The 17,661-nt window shown below is 39.5% G+C and overlaps 1 protein-coding gene and 1 long non-coding RNA gene across 2 annotated transcripts in view; both read right to left on the bottom strand.

Annotated features, from left to right (window-relative positions):
- PMCA (plasma membrane calcium-transporting ATPase 3) overlaps positions 1-17,661 on the bottom strand; it is a 150,587-nt gene that overhangs the window by 26,441 nt on the left and 106,485 nt on the right. The window contains exons 7-19 of the mRNA XM_028307276.1: positions 16,324-16,417; positions 11,741-11,857; positions 9,438-9,485; positions 8,431-8,600; positions 7,524-7,739; positions 6,552-6,794; positions 5,718-5,956; positions 4,150-4,312; positions 3,509-3,610; positions 2,975-3,154; positions 1,781-1,975; positions 1,046-1,252; positions 117-315 (exon numbers count right to left, since the gene is read on the bottom strand). Coding sequence (XP_028163077.1) covers positions 117-315; positions 1,046-1,252; positions 1,781-1,975; positions 2,975-3,154; positions 3,509-3,610; positions 4,150-4,312; positions 5,718-5,956; positions 6,552-6,794; positions 7,524-7,739; positions 8,431-8,600; positions 9,438-9,485; positions 11,741-11,857; positions 16,324-16,417 — 2,173 coding nt within the window. The remainder of the gene's footprint in view (positions 1-116; positions 316-1,045; positions 1,253-1,780; positions 1,976-2,974; positions 3,155-3,508; positions 3,611-4,149; positions 4,313-5,717; positions 5,957-6,551; positions 6,795-7,523; positions 7,740-8,430; positions 8,601-9,437; positions 9,486-11,740; positions 11,858-16,323; positions 16,418-17,661) is intronic.
- LOC114354731 (uncharacterized) lies at positions 16,794-17,419 on the bottom strand. The gene is made up of 3 exons (XR_003656048.1): positions 17,149-17,419; positions 16,936-17,060; positions 16,794-16,852 (listed from the first exon to the last, which is right to left on the bottom strand). It is a non-coding gene; the product is annotated as an uncharacterized LOC114354731 (long non-coding RNA).

The following is a 17,661-nucleotide window of genomic DNA, read 5'->3' as shown; positions in this document are numbered from 1 at the left end:
CAGCGCCCTCATCATGGTACGGATTCGGCACCTCAGTCGTTAGAGCCAATGACGCTAGAATTTCAGCCATAAGGCTGACCTGACCTGAAATGCTAGTGTAACCAAGCAATGCTCACCCACAAACAGCAGCGAGAAGATAATGAACAGCTGGTACAGCGCCTGGCCGAGGATGTTCTTCATCATGGTACGCGAGATGAGCGGCTTGGTGCGCCCGTAAGGCTTGCGTTGCAGCAGGTCCGGCGTCGGCATTTCGGTTGCTAGAGCCAGCGAGGCTAATGTGTCCATGATCAGGTTCACCCATAACATTTGTACCGCCTGTGGAGACATTCAGCGATTAAAGAAAGTAGCTTTTACATTTTTACAGCTTCGTTGAAAGTTACGTAATAATGAATACATCCTTGGATATTTTACTGTGCCATTTCAGTCTAGTTCTTGCTAGTCTCAAGCTCAGCAAAGCTAGTATTACATCAGTTTTTTTTAAATAGTTAACCTGAATTATTAAACCTTTAACAGCCTATAATATTCTCTTTAAATAATGGTCAGATAGTCAGAACAGTGAATTTCTCGATTTATGTTGACTTGCTATTTTATTGCCAAGTGCCAAACTGTATCAAATGGTAAAAGGCTTGTATCTGTAACGTCTTTAGTGATAAGGAAGTCATACGAAACAAGAATGTTGGAGACCCCTAATCGTTGCGAATTTTATTCGTTATTAATTGATATGTTGACGAATCCTGACAAAGTATAGACGACAGCACATTGACTAAACATTTGTTTCGAAATCGCCCCTATTACAGCGACATATGCCACAATGTTAATGAGGGTTTTCGCGATTGAAAATCCGCCAGATGGCAATACGTAGACGTGAGGTCCAAATGCTGCATGATTGGTAATTTTTGACATGACATTGACAGATATGTCAAAATCCACCAATCATGCAGCATTTAGACCTCGCGTCTACGTATTGCCATCTGGCGGATTTTTCAATCGCGAAAACCCTCATTTAACTTGTTGTCATCTGAATATGTAGGAGAGGGATACGCACCTTTAGAGGACTGTCCTGTATCGCGCAAGCGCCGATGAAGGCCACGATCACAGCCACGACGTTAACTGTCAGCTGGAACTGCAGGAACTTGGCGATAGAATCGTAAACGTTGCGGCCCCACATCACAGCCTTCACGATCGATGAGAAGTTGTCGTCGGTTAGGATGATGTCGGACGCCTCTTTGGCCACGTCGGTACCGGCGATACCCTGGAGAAAAAAGGTGAATTAATGTCGAAAAGATTAATAGATATGGCAACCACTTCGTTGGTCGTCAACCCACAAGGTGGACAGACGATAAAGGTAGCAGGAAAGCGCTGGTTGCAGGCCGCTACCAACCAGTCAATTTGGAAATCATCGGGGGATATACCTATGTTCAGCAGTGGACGTCCTGTGGCTAAGATGATGATAATGATGACTGTATGACAGATATGATAAGCGCAGCGTAGGTCGTTCACCTACAAGGTGGACAGACGACCTTATAAAGGTAACGGAAGGTGCTATCGACCAGTTACTCTGGAAATCAATCAATCAATCAATCAATCAATGGGACAGCACCCAAATACATCATCATCATCACAGGTCATATGATTTCCACTGCATAATGACTAAACGGGTTTGTGAGACCTGTTGTTCCCTGGTCGCCTTTTACGACATCCACCTAAAAATTGGGGTGATCCTTTTAACGATAACAATCTATACCTTAAGTCTAAGCCAATAAAACTCCATATCCTTTACCATAGCGAATCCCACGTCGGCCTTCTTCAACGCCGGCCCATCGTTGGTCCCGTCGCCAGTTACCGCCACCACCTCGCGCGTATCGAAGGCCTTCGACTCGATCATGCCTTTGACCAGAGTGTATTTGTCTGTGGGCGACGACCGCGCTAGCACACGCAGCTTCGGCCATACTTTGTCTAGCAGATGCTGTTGAACCTGTGAATGGAAGGAGTTAGTGTTAGTCGCTGCCAAGAGATGGCGTTGTTTTTAATAATGGTTGAGCTGGTCAATGTTTGTTGGCGTCATCACAGCAGGCTACAATGAGGGTTTTCGCGATTGAAAAATCCGCCAGATGGCAATACGTAGACGCGAGGTCCAAATGCTGCATGATTGGTTATTTTGACATGACATTGACAGATATGTCAAAATCCACCAATCACGCAACATGCATGTGGGGTCTGCCACATGCACGTCTGCCATCTAGCGGATCTTTCATACGCGAAAATCCTCATTGGTCAAGGTTTTTAATATTATGATAACAGCAGCTACAAATTAAAGTTCAAAGCGCAATAAGAGATGGATGGCATTGTTCTTAGCCATCATCTGTAGCAAAAGGATTACGAGTACAATGTAGTACCATACGCCAGCAAGAGATGGCGCTGTGTGTATTTTAAATCTCGGTGGCGAAATTAGTTTCTAAAATATTCACTATTTCTACCTATTTAAAGCTAAAAGATTATCCAAATCCAAAAAATCCATAGACTGTCAAGTCATTTCCCATGGGATAACTTTGTATAGATGACCCACGCTGAACTGTCCCACCAAACTCAATGACAGGGGGCGCTACCATCGTTCAACTATATGGTTTCAAACATGGCAAAAATCAGAACCAGCGATCCGGTATTGACGGTGGCGCCCCTCTGTCAATGTCATGCATAGGACAGTTCAGTATTTTGGAACTATAATACATATTAAAATAGAAAGTAAAAGAGAAGTAACTGACATAATCATATTTAAAATGTTACTCCACAATGCTATGACTAAAAAGACCACGGTATAGTTTATATTTTTATTTTATTCTGAAAATGTATGATGTAGGTAATCTAATTATTATTATTTGAATTATGGTAAAAGATTGGCACTACTATTATATTGGGTTAGCCTGTAACAATAGTAAATGTGTGTGTATGTAAATAAATAAATAAATATTCCCACCTCGCCGTTGGTATCCCGGATCCGCCTGTTGAACTCCTTGCCCTCCAGGATTAGGAAGTCGTCGGTGGGCTTGAGGATGCCGCACTTGACAGCTATGGAGCGCGCCGTGTTGACGTTATCGCCAGTCACCATTCGGACGGTGATGCCCGCCTTTTGGCATTTCCTGATCGCTTCTGGTACCTGGTGAATGGAGTCTTATTAGTTGGGGAATAAGGCTTACTTTAATAATACAGTAACTGCTATGTTTTTGCTAGTTTACGGTTAAGAGAAGTCTTCTATATATTTTCTATCATGCTGTTTTTATCATATTTCTAAAACGAAGACGTTTTTGCTTAGGATTACAAATAAGTGAAGTCCTAAGTGGTACAGTGCTAACAGAATTAAATTTCGATTCAAGAGGTTCTGTTCGGGTGAAAATCACTGTTTGTATTTATCTACAGTTAGGTTAAGTTGCAAGCCTTATGGCATATAAATCTGACGCCAAGTTTGGCTAATTAAAAGAAAAATTATAGTAAGTGTATTATAGTTCTTTACCTCTGGTCTGACAGGATCCTCGATACCAACAACGCACAGGCATGTCAAGTTATTCACAATATTGTCTTCGTCGTCCCAGTTTGGCTCTTGGTCTATGTGCACCTGTGAACAAAGACAATACGTTACTATGACACATTTATAATTATTGTTGAATTTAAAATGAACATTTTTGAAGTATCTGCAATATCTAAAATAAAAAATTATAAAATAGGGTCATGTCGCCTATTCGCGTCCACTGATCTATTCTTGTTCAAACACCTGTCATACTTCCAGACATTTATAGAAAGCTTTAGGTATTTGTTAAGGTTTGTTATTTTATCCACAGAGGAATTTTGTATGTGGCACTTTTAGTCCTCTTTGTGCATTTTATGTTGCACAGGGATCTATCTAAATTGATGGAGAAAAAGTATCTCGTGGATAGTCCACATCTGTCCAGTGGCCTAATTCACGTATTTTAACAAAGTCGGCATTTTGTTGTCATTAAAGTTTTGTTACGTCGTCCCATTGAAAAACTGTTCTTAAGGTTCATTTCGATACAACGATTACTCGATAGGATCGCAAGTCAGCGATTTGTTGTCGTTGAAGTTTTGTTACGAGAATAAGGCTACAGGCTATTTTTATTACGTGCAAAGTGTTATTACCTGGTTAATCTCCGCCTTCCCCGGCACGAAGTCTCTGAACGCGATGGACAGCGTCCTCAGACCATCGCAGGCCATCGGCTCGATGACTTGCCGTACCAGCCGTTCTTGCATGTCGCGCGTGAACTTTTCCAAGCGCCCTTCGTGGCCGTATATGAATGCACATCTGTTGGTAAAAGAGTTTAATGTTAATATTCAATGTCTATTTGGGAGGATTATGATGTTTAGACTGGACTAGAGATATAACTAACGAAAGTAGATGGAGATTCCAGCCCAGAAAAATGATACTGGTCAGCTTCGCGTTACCTGTCTGGTTTTATGATGACTGATGATGAGTCGAAATTCGTTGTACGCTAATCATCAGGCGCTTTGAACAGAGCGGGAGACAGTATAGTTTGAGTTCATGCTATAATTGTTGCGATTAGCAGTTCGAAAGTTCTTGACATAAATGACTTTGGCCACCGTTTTGGTGGAAATATCTAACTGGATGTTTGATACTGCACAGTTAATACTGTCTAGAATCATTTGGCACAATAGTAGTTCGATTCATCCTAGGGTTCTTGGGGTAAATGGCGTCTGAAACTTACTTTTTACTTTTTGGTGGCGCTATATCTCCTGAACTGGTAGGACTACCTGGATGAAACTTCTGGTACACCTTAGATCAATCTGGAGTCGTTTCACCTCGATCCATCTAGTAACACTTGAGATAAATGGCCCTAAAAAGACTTTACAACATACTGGGACAGTCCTGATTGCGACTGCACATTGGGGGTACTTTATCTTTGGAGCTAGATGAGATATTTAGATGGTATTTGGCGGGGGCACAGCTAGTGTAGTCTGGAATTACTTGACACAATTGTAGCTCGATCCATCTTAGGGTACTTGGCGTAAATGACATCAGAAACTTACTTTTTCGAGGCACTATATCTCCTGAACTGGTAGGACTACCTGGATGAAATTTGTAGAGGGGTAGCTGGTATCTTCTGGACGGTTCTGGAGCCGTTTCACCTAGATCCATCTAGTAACACTTGAGATATAGACTCACTTCTTGAGCACGATCTCGGAGGCGCCCTTAGTATACAGCCGGTAGCCGCCCTTGTACGGGATGACGGTGGACATGCTCTTGCGCACGGAGTTGAAGGTGTACACGCGCGTCAGAGACTCCTCGGGCTGGCGCTCGCGGATGGCGTCGTAGCTCTGTCCTAGAGCTATTAAGTCTTAAGCAGTTGCAATAAGGGCGATTTTGCAACACACTGGGATAGTCTGATGTCGACTGTACATTGGGGATACTGTATTTTTGGAACTGGATGACCTATCTAGATGATATTTGGTGGGGGCACAGCTAGTGTAGTCTGGAACGACTTGACACAATTGTAGCTCGATCCATCCTAGGGTTCTTGGTGTAAATGGCGTCTGAAACTTACTTTTTTGAGGCGCTATATCTCCTAAACTGGTAGGACTACCTGTATGAAATTTTTAGAGGGGGTAGCTTGTATCTTCTGGACTGTTTTGGAGAAGTTTCACCTAGATCCATCAAGTAACACTTGAGATAAATGGCCCTAAAGACTCACTTCTTGAGCACGATCTCGGAGGCGCCCTTAGTATACAGCCGGTAGCCGCCCTTGTACGGGATGACGGTGGACATGCTCTTGCGCACGGAGTTGAAGGTGTACACGCGCGTCAGAGACTCCTCGGGCTGGCGCTCGCGGATGGCGTCGTAGCTCTGTCCTAGGGCCAGCACGAAGCCGAGGAGGGAACACTCAGTCTTGTTGCCCACTTGCATAGTGGGTGCTGTTGGGTCTAGGCCAGGCTGTGGGGAAAATACTTCACTTAACAACCAGTTATGACGCGCGATTGTTGTAAAATTGGTTACGATTATTCATGGCTGATAACCGACGTGTGATATGTGGAAGGTTGTGTTGGGTTCGATGCCCAGATGGGACATAGAAATATCAAAGTTACATTGTGTGATTGTTCCTAGTTTAATGATACTATTGAAAGCAAGGTTAATTCAAACCGAAAAGATGTTGTGATTTCATGCTTCGACTGACATACGTCTAGCATCGGAACGATTGAGCATTGTCAAACGTTCTAAAGAGTTCATTATATCTGTCACTAGGGTTTGTAATCTGAGTTGTATTATAACATTTGAGATAGCTCGAGCAGAACTAGCTCATAAAGATAACTTATTAAATCATAACTCAAATCAATTACTTTTTCTGTATCTACTATAATAAGACAGTCGATATTACAAAAACATTTAAAGACTATTTAGCGTCTCCGCAATTTTACTCCTAATGCTATCATTTAAATTTTTAAATCTATCTTTTTGCTTTTTCAGAACCTATGGGACACTAAAAATGACATTACATAATTATTTTTCCGCAAAATAAACCCTCACTCACCATAATCCGTGAAGTAAACGCACTGTTGATGCTCATGCCTTCTACCATCGCTTCTCCCACCTCAGCCGGTATATCCCTAAAGTTCGGCGTGACCTTGCACAGTTTCTCGCAGATGTAAGACTGGACGACCGTCATGCGATTTGTCGTGAGTGTGCCGGTTTTGTCTGAGCAGATGGCGGTCGCATTGCCCATCGTCTCGCAAGCGTCGAGATGCCGGACTAAGTTGTTGTCTTTCATCATTTTCTGGGGAGAAATATAGGTGTTAGATACATGGAATGTAGATTTCAATGAGGGTTTTCGCGAATGAAAGATCCGCTAGATGGCGGGACGTGGATGTGGGGTCTGACTGCTGCGTGATTGGTGGATTTTGACATATCTGTCAATGTCATGACAAAAATAACCAATCATGCAGCATTTGGAAGCCGCGTCTACGTATCGCCATCTGGCGGATTTTTCATTCTCGAAAACCCTCATTGACGCAAAATGCCTTTCATATTGTTTTAATAGGGCCTGTACTTTTCTTCATATCAATACAAGTGAGGAGTGAAAGAGACAATATTCAGAATGAATAAGAGAAGGTGCCTTGAACAGTATTAAGGTCGAAATAAAAGTTTATTTTTATCTACATGGAAATGAAAAAAGAACATGGTCGACATATCATGGTAGCAGAATGCGGTTTGGAAACTAGGGAATGAAGTAAGTTTCAATTGCTTCTTCAGATTAGTTTTGTACGAGGTTTCAACTACTGACTGAACTGACTCAAGACTGTGTGTGAATTTAGTTTCTAGCTGTACCAAGCTGTATTAAAGTGAGATTGTGCTATTGTATCCCTCTCACTTTGACGACAAACCTTATTAAATGCCAATTTAAAGTCCCTTACATTTCCACAGCTTTAGCGAGCGTTTTACATTGTTCCTACTGCGTATATCATATTATAAGCAACTCCAACTGCTTCTTCCATCCCTCTCTCACCTTAACAGAATACGCGAGTGAGAGCGTGACAGCGAGCGGCAGGCCTTCCGGGACCGCCACCACCAGCACAGTCACACCGATGATGAGATGCTTCACCAGGTTGTTGATGTACAGAGCCTTCCACGGCTTCTGCTGGATCACGAAGGTGTTCACGCAGAATTGGATCACTAAGATGATGACGGTGAGCACTGCGATCGTGGAACCGGCGTAACCGATCTGTGGAGCACGATTACAGGTTATTGTTGCGAATAAAGATGATTAACAAACACATTTTGTTTTTCGAGATGTTTAACACTGCACTCAAATTGGAAATGTCTGAAATAAATAAAAAAATATATTTATTACGTACATATTTCTTAAAAGCGTGATAGTGCAATGTATTAAGTGAACAGGGTCATGCCACTCAAGGTACAACTAGGGTACACCTCACTTAAAGTGAAACAAATTAATGTCTTTTCTAGCTTGGTTAGCTTGGCAGATGAACTTCTTCATAGACAAGATCTCCACCGGATATTTAAAAAATCACTAGGGCACACTGTTCCTAAAGTGAGATCAAATAACTTGCACTGCAGATAGTCTTGATTAAATACCACACAAAACTTAGAAATAAGAGACACTTAGTTTGGCTTGCAGCACATTTTTTCGTGCAAGCAGCCGATTTTTCAATTACGAACGCGGGTACAGTTGTCGACTTAAATATTAAGGTACAACTAGGGTACACTGTACTTAAAGTGGGGTCACTAACCTGTATAGCTAGCTTGGTCAGTTTGGCTTGCAGCACGGACTTCTCCTTCTTGAGCTAGGTCTCGGCGGCGTTTGTTAGTCGCAAGTGCGAGTACATTCGCCGATCCGAATGCTGAGGTACAATACAAGTAAGGTACACTACACTTAAAATAGGGTCACTAACCTGTATAGCTAGCTTGGTCAGTTTGGCTTGTAGCACGGACTTCTCCTTCTTGTGCGAGGCCTCAGGAGCCGGCTTGTCGGATGCGGGCGCGGGTACGTGATTGTCGTCAGGCCGCGCGTGGTTGGCCCCATGACTGTTGCCCGACGCTGGGACAGTCACATCGTCGTCGCCTGTCGGTCGAGGTCGTTTTTGAGTGGCTTGGTACGATGAAGGACACGGATTTCGCGCCAAAATAGACAATATACTTTATTCTCAAGGTTTATTTTTAAACAATACCATATCCAATTTAAAAATTAAAATTGCAGAGTTGTTAAAGTAAATCACTGTGAGAATATTTTGATAATAGGAACAATATTTTAAAACTTTCAAGTTGCATTTCAATATGATGGATAGACTCAATAAGCGCTTACAGTCCGTGCCAAATAATATTTATTTTGCATTTTGAAGTGTAATAAAAATAATTGGATTATGTTTTTTTTACTAAATAAGAGTGCGAAGAATTTTAAGAACACTGTGAATTAAGAAGAAGATTCACAACATTTATACTACCAATTGTAAAACATATCTTTGGAATTAATTCAGTAAAAGATTAAAGTAATAATTGCAAGTTGTAAGTAGAAATACTTAAATTAGAAGAGTTATCTACAGTAAAGTTACTACAAATGCAAGATCAAATCTAAAACTAATATTTTACTACTGTATGTTAGTTGTATTAATTTTTTTAGTAACTTCACTATTATGAGTGCTGTACTCCGAAATTCAGTATAGTTAGTGGTTTAACTACAGCTCAAATCTAAGTAATACAAGTTGTGAAATTGTGTTTCATTGCTGAAAGTAAGTACACTAAAGGACAGATTAACCAGTACCCTTTTACAAAAAGCCCAAAGCTACATATTGAAGCATAGACACAACCCACAAATATTAAGATACTTAAGGCGTATACATTACTCTGGCCCTGAGTGTACGGGGGTAGTCAAAGCAGGGGTTTAGCAAAGGAGGTTACTTACCGCTCAGGCTCTTGCGCTGGGTTCCCTTTTTCTGCTGCTTTTTAGCTTCTACTCTCATCAATTCCGTATTCGTTGATTTAAATTTCAATACAAGCATACACATTTATGACACAAGTTGATATATTTTTATACATCATGCAGTCAACACGACAGTTACACGATGCAGTTTCAATGTGTATGTTTTTTAATTTATTTTTATTTTATTTTTTATTATTTTTCATCGGCGACATGTAGGTGGGGCGTGCAGCAGGCCGGGGTTCGAGGGTGGAGAAAAAAAAGGTTGATGTCATTGAACGGATCACACTAGAATGTTTGGTGGCACTAGATCTATAGGGGTTCATAACATTCCAAGCATTCGTGACACGGAAATGTATTTATTAGCAGTCCCAATTCCGTGGCCACAAATGCTTGGATTCATCTAATGGATTGCATTTACAAATGTTGCTTTAAGGGAGTCATTTTAAATATGTTTTTATGAAACTCAAACGAGATTATTTTTCTTATTGGTCCCAACAAAAAATGTAACATAACTAAAAACTACGAACGAATGGAACAAAATACAACAAATTTATTTATTAAATGTGACATGCCCACAAACATGATCCAGGCTATTAGTCAAATACATAACATAAAAGGACAACGCACAAGACGGTATAATCACCATAACCTTAATAAAAATTTTGACAACTCCACATGATCCACAATAAATAAAATAATCTCATAATAAAAATATTTTGACAAAATTGGTGAAACATGGAAAAAAATATATTTGTATCCAGTTATATTAAAAGTCTCTCGTTGTAATTTAGATAAGATTAATATTACTGTAGCATGCGTATTGTCTTCGACATTTGTGTGAAATACGGGCCATTGCATGTCCGTACTTCCCAGTGGTCTTATACAAACACGGCACACAACAATATCTACCTTTATTATGCAATTTTACCAATTTAGTCATAAAAACAAAAAACCCTAGTCAGGTCGGGCTAAGGTGTGGTGTCCCGATGGTAGGGCAGGGTATAATTTCAACGTCACTGGAGCACTAGGGTATGCAATAAGCATAAAGTCAGTACTATGCTCATTTAGGTAATGCCATGTATCAATAAAATGGTTAAGTTACGTCACCCGTTTGGTTTTTTTTATATAAAAAAGGCAAATATGTAAACTGATTTGCAAAAGCATTGAGATTATAGAAAATAATTTCGTCGTTCGACGCCGGTAGTACATAGACAATCAGATTAAATTATGAATTGTGTCTATGTCATTATGACCTTAAGTTTAATATCCTCAAAATCGCACTCAATTTTTGTCATGTAAATAAGGAAAACCTTGTTGTGGATAAAAAAAAACATTATTGTGTAAATAGGAATACCCATTAATTTATCAACCAAATAAAAGTTTACATACCTTATTTAAAGCGATTATATTTATGTAGATTATGCCAGGAATTTTTCCATGGACAGGATAATATCATGACTACCCATGATTCCATAAATAAGTTTCATATTTAAAAACCAAACGAGCTATGTAAAATCCCTTTACCTTTCAACTATATTTACTAATAGCTAAGCGTTATCTGAATGCATTGAATATTCTATGTTTCGGATACATTGTCAACCCTATTGAAATGGTATAAGTTTGACAATACACTAAGCTTTTCCTATTTAAGCGCTGTAGCATACATGTAAAAGCCTTACAGCTTGGACTGTTCTATTGTTCTATGGTCAGCTAAATGAGCAAAGTATTGACAATGCTAACTCTATTTTGCAGGGGTTTTGCTAGGTAAGGCGCTTTTTCTGATAATTTTATGTACAACTATGTAGTAAGTACAAATAACTAGTAATTATACTGAAAATACAGTAATAGAAAAGGGGGTTTCTATTTTCCACTTTAGATAATATGCAACAATAATTAATTTGTATAATAATAATAATTGCTGATGACGCAATGAAATAAATGAATGGCCTCGTATTAATTATAAAGAGATTATTTTTGAAATTATCTACACGTTATGCTTACACGTGTTTTGATAAAAGGGATGCATTTTAAAATCAAGTTCAGTACAATTTCCATGTCAATTACTTAACTTCTTTTTATACGAGTTCAAAGCTTTAATGTGGCAAAGTAAATTTTATTTACGCAATTAACTGGGCGGATTTTACCAAAACAAACTCAAGGTACAATATAACTCCAAAGGTACAACCCACTTACAAGGGTACAGCCCACTTAAATCAGAAAAAGCGCCTTCCGTCTATGGGGACAGTCTAACGCTACCTCAACCGGTGGTATATGGAGGCACTGACCTTTCTTCATCTGCTTGATCTGCTTGTCCTGGTTCTCCACAGCAGCGCCCAGGAGCGTGAAGATGATACCAGCTTGAGAGTTCACACCTACGGCTGACACTAGCATTTTGCCAGAACCTGTAAATTTTGATAGGAGATTTAATTTTACACGTTTTTGGACTTTATAATTACCATTGACATATCTGTCAAAAAGATGCATCTCTATTGATGCATCCATACCGCAGTTATATGACAAATGCTCGTTTTCACCACCAATTCCTAATTTTTAAGTGACATATAACAGGACTTTTGTGTTTACCTTAATCGAAATTTCTGGATTTCATCATTAGTTTTCAAGGATTATATGACAACGCAACGAACTCCAGGACATGTCACTCTTGTCAACTATTTAGTCAAGTAAATTAGTGGTGTAATAATAATGTATGGCGTGTATTTTTGAGAGAGATACAAACCTTCCATAACGTGAGTACCGGATAGCACCATGGGATCAAAACTTTCACCCTTTTTAACATGGTCCGACTCGCCCGTCAGCGAGGATTCGTCGATCTGTAACATACAGAAACACACAAAATTAATAATCTAATTAATAAATTAGTAAAGGTAGCAGGAAGGCGCTGGACACAGGCCGCTACCAACCGAGCAACATGGAAAGCTTCGGAACCTGTTCTGACCGCGTCATCAGAGTGAGCGATGTATGGGATGGTTTTATTCAATACTTTGCGAATGAGGCAGGTATAATACATAAATAATTGTTAAATGTTCATAATTTGTGTTTCGCCCTCGAAGATTTTTTAAATTTGTGATTTCATTTGGTTCTGTTCCAAGGTAAGGCTCGACATTGACTCTTGGATTTCATTGATTTGTTTTTTCACTTCACTTTCATTGTTAGTGGGAAGCGAGAAATTGTGCTCATTCGATGATTTCATATCCGTCAGATGAATATTCATTTCGTTGTCGGCCGTTTGGTGTAGTGGTTCGAAACGGACTACTATTCCAGAGGTTGCGGGTTCGATTCCCGCACAGTACAAACATTTGTGTGCATGAACATATTTATTTGTATTGTGCTGGGTGTTTTCTATGTATAATATGTATGTATTTATAAAAAAAAGTATTTAAGTATGTTTATATCCGTTGTCTAGTACTCATAGTACAAGCTTTGCTTAGTTTGGGACTAGAAGCGCAGTGTAATATGTCCAAGGATATTTATTATTTATTATTATTTCTGAGACATTATCCAGAGTTGTTTGGTTTATAGTAACAAAATTTTCAAGTACATAGTTTAGAGATTCGTGCCATTTCGGAGCGTAAATCTTGGACGTCTCCACTGCAAGAACAGCCAAGGTCGTGTGGTTGTTTTCTTTTTCTGAAGGTAATCTGCGAGTCCGCTGCTTCGGGACCAATCCTACTATCCTACTATAATATTATAAATGCGAAAGTTTGGATGTCTGGATGTTTGTTACTCTTTCACGCAAAAACTACTGAACGGATTTTGATGAAACTTTACAGTATCATTGTTTATAACCCAGAGTAACATATAGGCTTTAAATTATGATGATCTGTGGCAAACGAAATTTCAAGCGGGTAAAGCCGCGGGCAAAAGCTAGTAGTGGATAAATCAGGTGTGGAACGGCACTCTTGCCCCGACGTTGATTTAATAGGTGAATGTAACAGGCTCGTTATTGCATAAGCTTGTCCACGGCTCAATAATATAATTTCTTACTTGTGTGCGCGCCGTTGTGTTCGGGTCTGGTTCGGGCGATGAGTCAGGCGAGCAGAAGATTCGCGTCGAAAAATACGGGCACTGATTTAAACGAATTTGATTTTTACAATTTAACGAATACAGTCGAATTTAAAATGCCAAATTATAGATTTTTTGTTAAGAAATCGGACACACGTCTGCCTTTGACGGCGTCGAACGACGAAATTATGTTCAGCAGTGGACGTCCTATGGCTGAGATGATGATGATGATTAAACACTACCTTTACGCCCGCGGGTTGTCCTGTCTAGACTACTAATCTCTTGTTTTTCTGTACAGACTTTGTACTCCCATTTCATCCCCTAGGGGGGTGAATTCTTCTTCTTGTCGTGTCAACATCAAACCTACACAATGTCAGCCCAAAATTCCGGCACAAGAAGCGTTGTCAGTAGCCATCACTAAATCTTTCTGCGTGCAGGGGGTGATTTTGGAAAATAGTTTCTTATGGACTGCATGTATCATAATAACTAATATGCTTGCCTAATTTTAGAAAATGTTGACGGTTATTACTACATTCAATGACTAATTTAGTCCTACTAATCCTACTAATATTACAAATGCGGAAGTTTGTATGGATGCAATGTCTGGATGTCAACATGTTTGTTACTCTTTCACGCAAAAACTACTGAACGGATTTCGACGAAACTTTAGGTACATTATTATTGTGTATAACCCAGAATAACATATAGACTATAATTTATGACGATATGTGACAAAACAAATTCAATAAATAAATAAGACGTGAGAAAAAGCGCCATCTATCAACATTGCTTTTGACGTTTGTAAATATTCATGCGGACGACGAAGCCGTGAAACGCCATCTATCAAGCGCTGTTCAAACTACTGCTTTTGACGTTCGTAAATAATATTGAAATTTTATTAAATAAAGAAATTTTATGTATTTGAATCACAGTGTAATATTGATTAAAACGGGGTAAAACGGGGTTCACGCGTACGAAGTCGCGGGCGGCCGCTAGTAATTATAATAATTATATCAGTCAGTACTGTCAGCGTTATTGGTCACGACATAAACATTGTTTTATTTAGCGGGCCCTAGAATTCTAATCATAGTAAACAAACGCTGGGTTTTTCCTGAAATATATCTAACAGTGCTAATATAATAACACATTTTTATCTATTTTCTAACCATGTAAGGCAAACAGTTATTTTTATTTCACAAGCTTCGGACGCCATGTTAATGTTAACACTGTGCCTTGTGTAGACGTCATTAGTGCTATTTTGTAAAAGAAAAAATGTATAACTTGATGACCTGTCGACTGTATACAATTAATCAAACAAATCTTAAGATAAAAATACTGCATTACTACAACTCTTATCAAACCTGTTATCTACTTGTGATATCTTCGTGATCAGTCGGGGGCGTACAGATTTATATTTAGCAAAAATGTTCTTTACATAGTAACACACTGAACGAATTTTGATAAGGATTCAACATTTGGAAGTTTTATAATACCTTTGACATAATTAGGTCACGTTCTCCAGTAGTATTTGTTACTAAATACATAGAAAGTGTTTAAGACTGGCGCTAATTAGTTTAGAACTTTTATTTCTTACTAGTAGACGAGTTGATTTCCGTTAAGTTCAAAACTTTAATTCCCATTTACCCCTTTTTAGGGGTTTCTCAAAAGTAATAAAGTGATTCCCTAGTACAGTTGACAGCAGAATTTACATATTTATTTCAAAATAACATCTATTACAAATTGTAAAAGATGCCTCAGTGTTAAGCTAGATGTACCTACCTACTTGGGGACAGCAAGGTGGGGGGTCATTTGAAATGTATTTCACCCGATATAATACTACATTACATAGTACAGCCACTAACAAATTACTCTTATTGTTGCAACATCGCAGCAATAAGTACAACAACTATTACTATATTTAATAGACATTATGGCAAACCCATCTGACCCATTTTATATGAAAATCAATTAGCAAAAAATGCAATATAAGTGGTGTGTACTACAATAATACCTGTCGGCGCCGATAACCCAATAAAGCGATATCAGCTATCTTATGACGCACGTCACAAATACNCTACGAAAAATCGTAGAACATACATGGGGGTGAAATCGATAGGTCTAGTCCTCACCTATCACCTGCCTTCGGCTTGACACCTTACAAGAAACACCCTGTATATTTATTTTTGAACTGTTTTATATGCAGTTTAGGTTGGTGTCCGTGACTTCCACTCGGCATGGGACACACTGAAAACCAGCGTCGTGACCTTCCCCACCGTGGGCCACGGCATATGCTGAGTGGAGTCCCATTGCGATGGGCATCGCTGTTGCAACACGGTGGCACTGCTCAGTTCACTTTTTATTTCCTTGTAATATTTATTTCTGTCTTTTTTCCGTATACTTTCTTTGTTCTCTAAGTGATGTTCATCGTAATAAATATTTCTTTCTTTCTAAATAAACACGTTTTTGGACTATATTATTACCATTGACATGTTCTACCTATCACCAATTCATTGACATATTTTATATCATCTGTCAAATAGATGCATCCATACCGCAGTTATATGACTAATGCCCGTTTTCACCATCAATCTCTATTTTTTAAGTGACCCCTATGGTAACATATAACACTAATTTTGGTTTTCATCACCTAAAAATTAGGGATTGATGGTGAAAACGGGCATACGTCTACCTTAATCGAAATTTCTTGATTTAATCATAAATTATCAAGGTTTAAATGACAACGTAACGAACTCCAGGACATGTCACTCTTGTCAACTATTTAGTCAAGAAAATAAGAGGTGTAATAATAATATGTATGGCGTGTATTTTTGAGAGAGATACAAACCTTCCATAACGTGAGTACCGGATAGCACCATGGGATCAAAACTTTCACCCTTTTTAACATGGTCCGACTCGCCCGTCAGCGAGGATTCGTCGATCTGTAACATACAGAAACACACAAAATTAATAATGTACGTATTAAACACACATCATAAAGGTAGCAGGAAGGCGCTGGACGCAGGCCGCTACCAACCGGGCAACATGGAAAGCTTCGGAACCTGTTCTGACCGCGTCATCAGAGTGAGCGACATATGGATGGTTATATTCAATACTTTGCGAATGAGCAGGCAGGTATAATACATAAATAATTGTTTAATGTTCATAATTTGTGTTTCGCCTCCCTCCTTCGAAGATTTTTTTAAATTTGTGATTTCATTTGGTTCTGTTCCAAGGTAAGGCTCGACATTGACTCTTGGATTTCATTGATTTGTTTTTTCACTTCACTTAAATTGTTAGTGGGTAGCGAGAAATTCNGATCTTTCAGATTTGCTGCCACACGGTGTTGGAACGACCTGCCACCTCCTTTGCGCAACCTGCAAACAAAACACACTTTTAGATCACATGTCAAGAAATACTTGCTCACGTCACAGAGGGCAGATGGCATTGTATCGCATACCTATATGTCGTCGTCGCGCTTGCAGGGGTTGACGGGTCGATCCCGCCGTAATTAACAGTCAGATGGCTTATGGGACAGCTTCAGCATGGTCGCTTTATCTCTCTCGGCCGAAGTCTGGGCGCGCCCTGTGGAGTATGATCACAGTGATGGTTGATCTTTGTTGTGCGATACATGTTACACGTGCTTTACTGGCACAAATTACTTTGGACTCACCAGGGGACTTTGCGCGTCGTGCTCGCCGTAGTTGCTCGCTCCTCTTACTCCATATAATAGCATCTGCCCTGCAGGACGTGTGTCACATTTTGCACCTCACACCTTTCCGGTTTCCGCCGGGTTTTGTTTTGTTGTTTTGAGACGCTTCGCACAGTAAAAATTTTCGCATCAACAATAAAGCACGTATTTCATAACAAATCAGAAAAACACAGCGTCCAGCGTCCTTTCCAATTGACTTTTTCTTTTTTTATTGTTCTTTTCTCTTTTTTACGGTCCGAATCAACNACTGTTTCTTGGACTGTTATGTTGGCAGGTTTGATTCTTACAGTACCTAGTGCAAGCGAAAACCGACACTAAGGTGACGAACCTTTTCATTCCGCGACTGTACCTACCTACTTGGGGACAACAACCAACCTACCAACAAGGTGGGTCATTTGAAATGTATTTCATCCATATAATAGTACAGCCGCTAACAAATTACTCTTATTGTTGCAACATCGCAGCAATAAGTAC

This window comes from Ostrinia furnacalis, unplaced genomic scaffold (assembly GCF_004193835.3).
Source record: "Ostrinia furnacalis isolate ACB-3 unplaced genomic scaffold, ASM419383v2 OfSCF2155, whole genome shotgun sequence".
NCBI classification, from domain to species: domain Eukaryota; kingdom Metazoa; phylum Arthropoda; class Insecta; order Lepidoptera; family Crambidae; genus Ostrinia; species Ostrinia furnacalis.
This window is presented reverse-complemented; position numbering and strand designations above follow the sequence as displayed.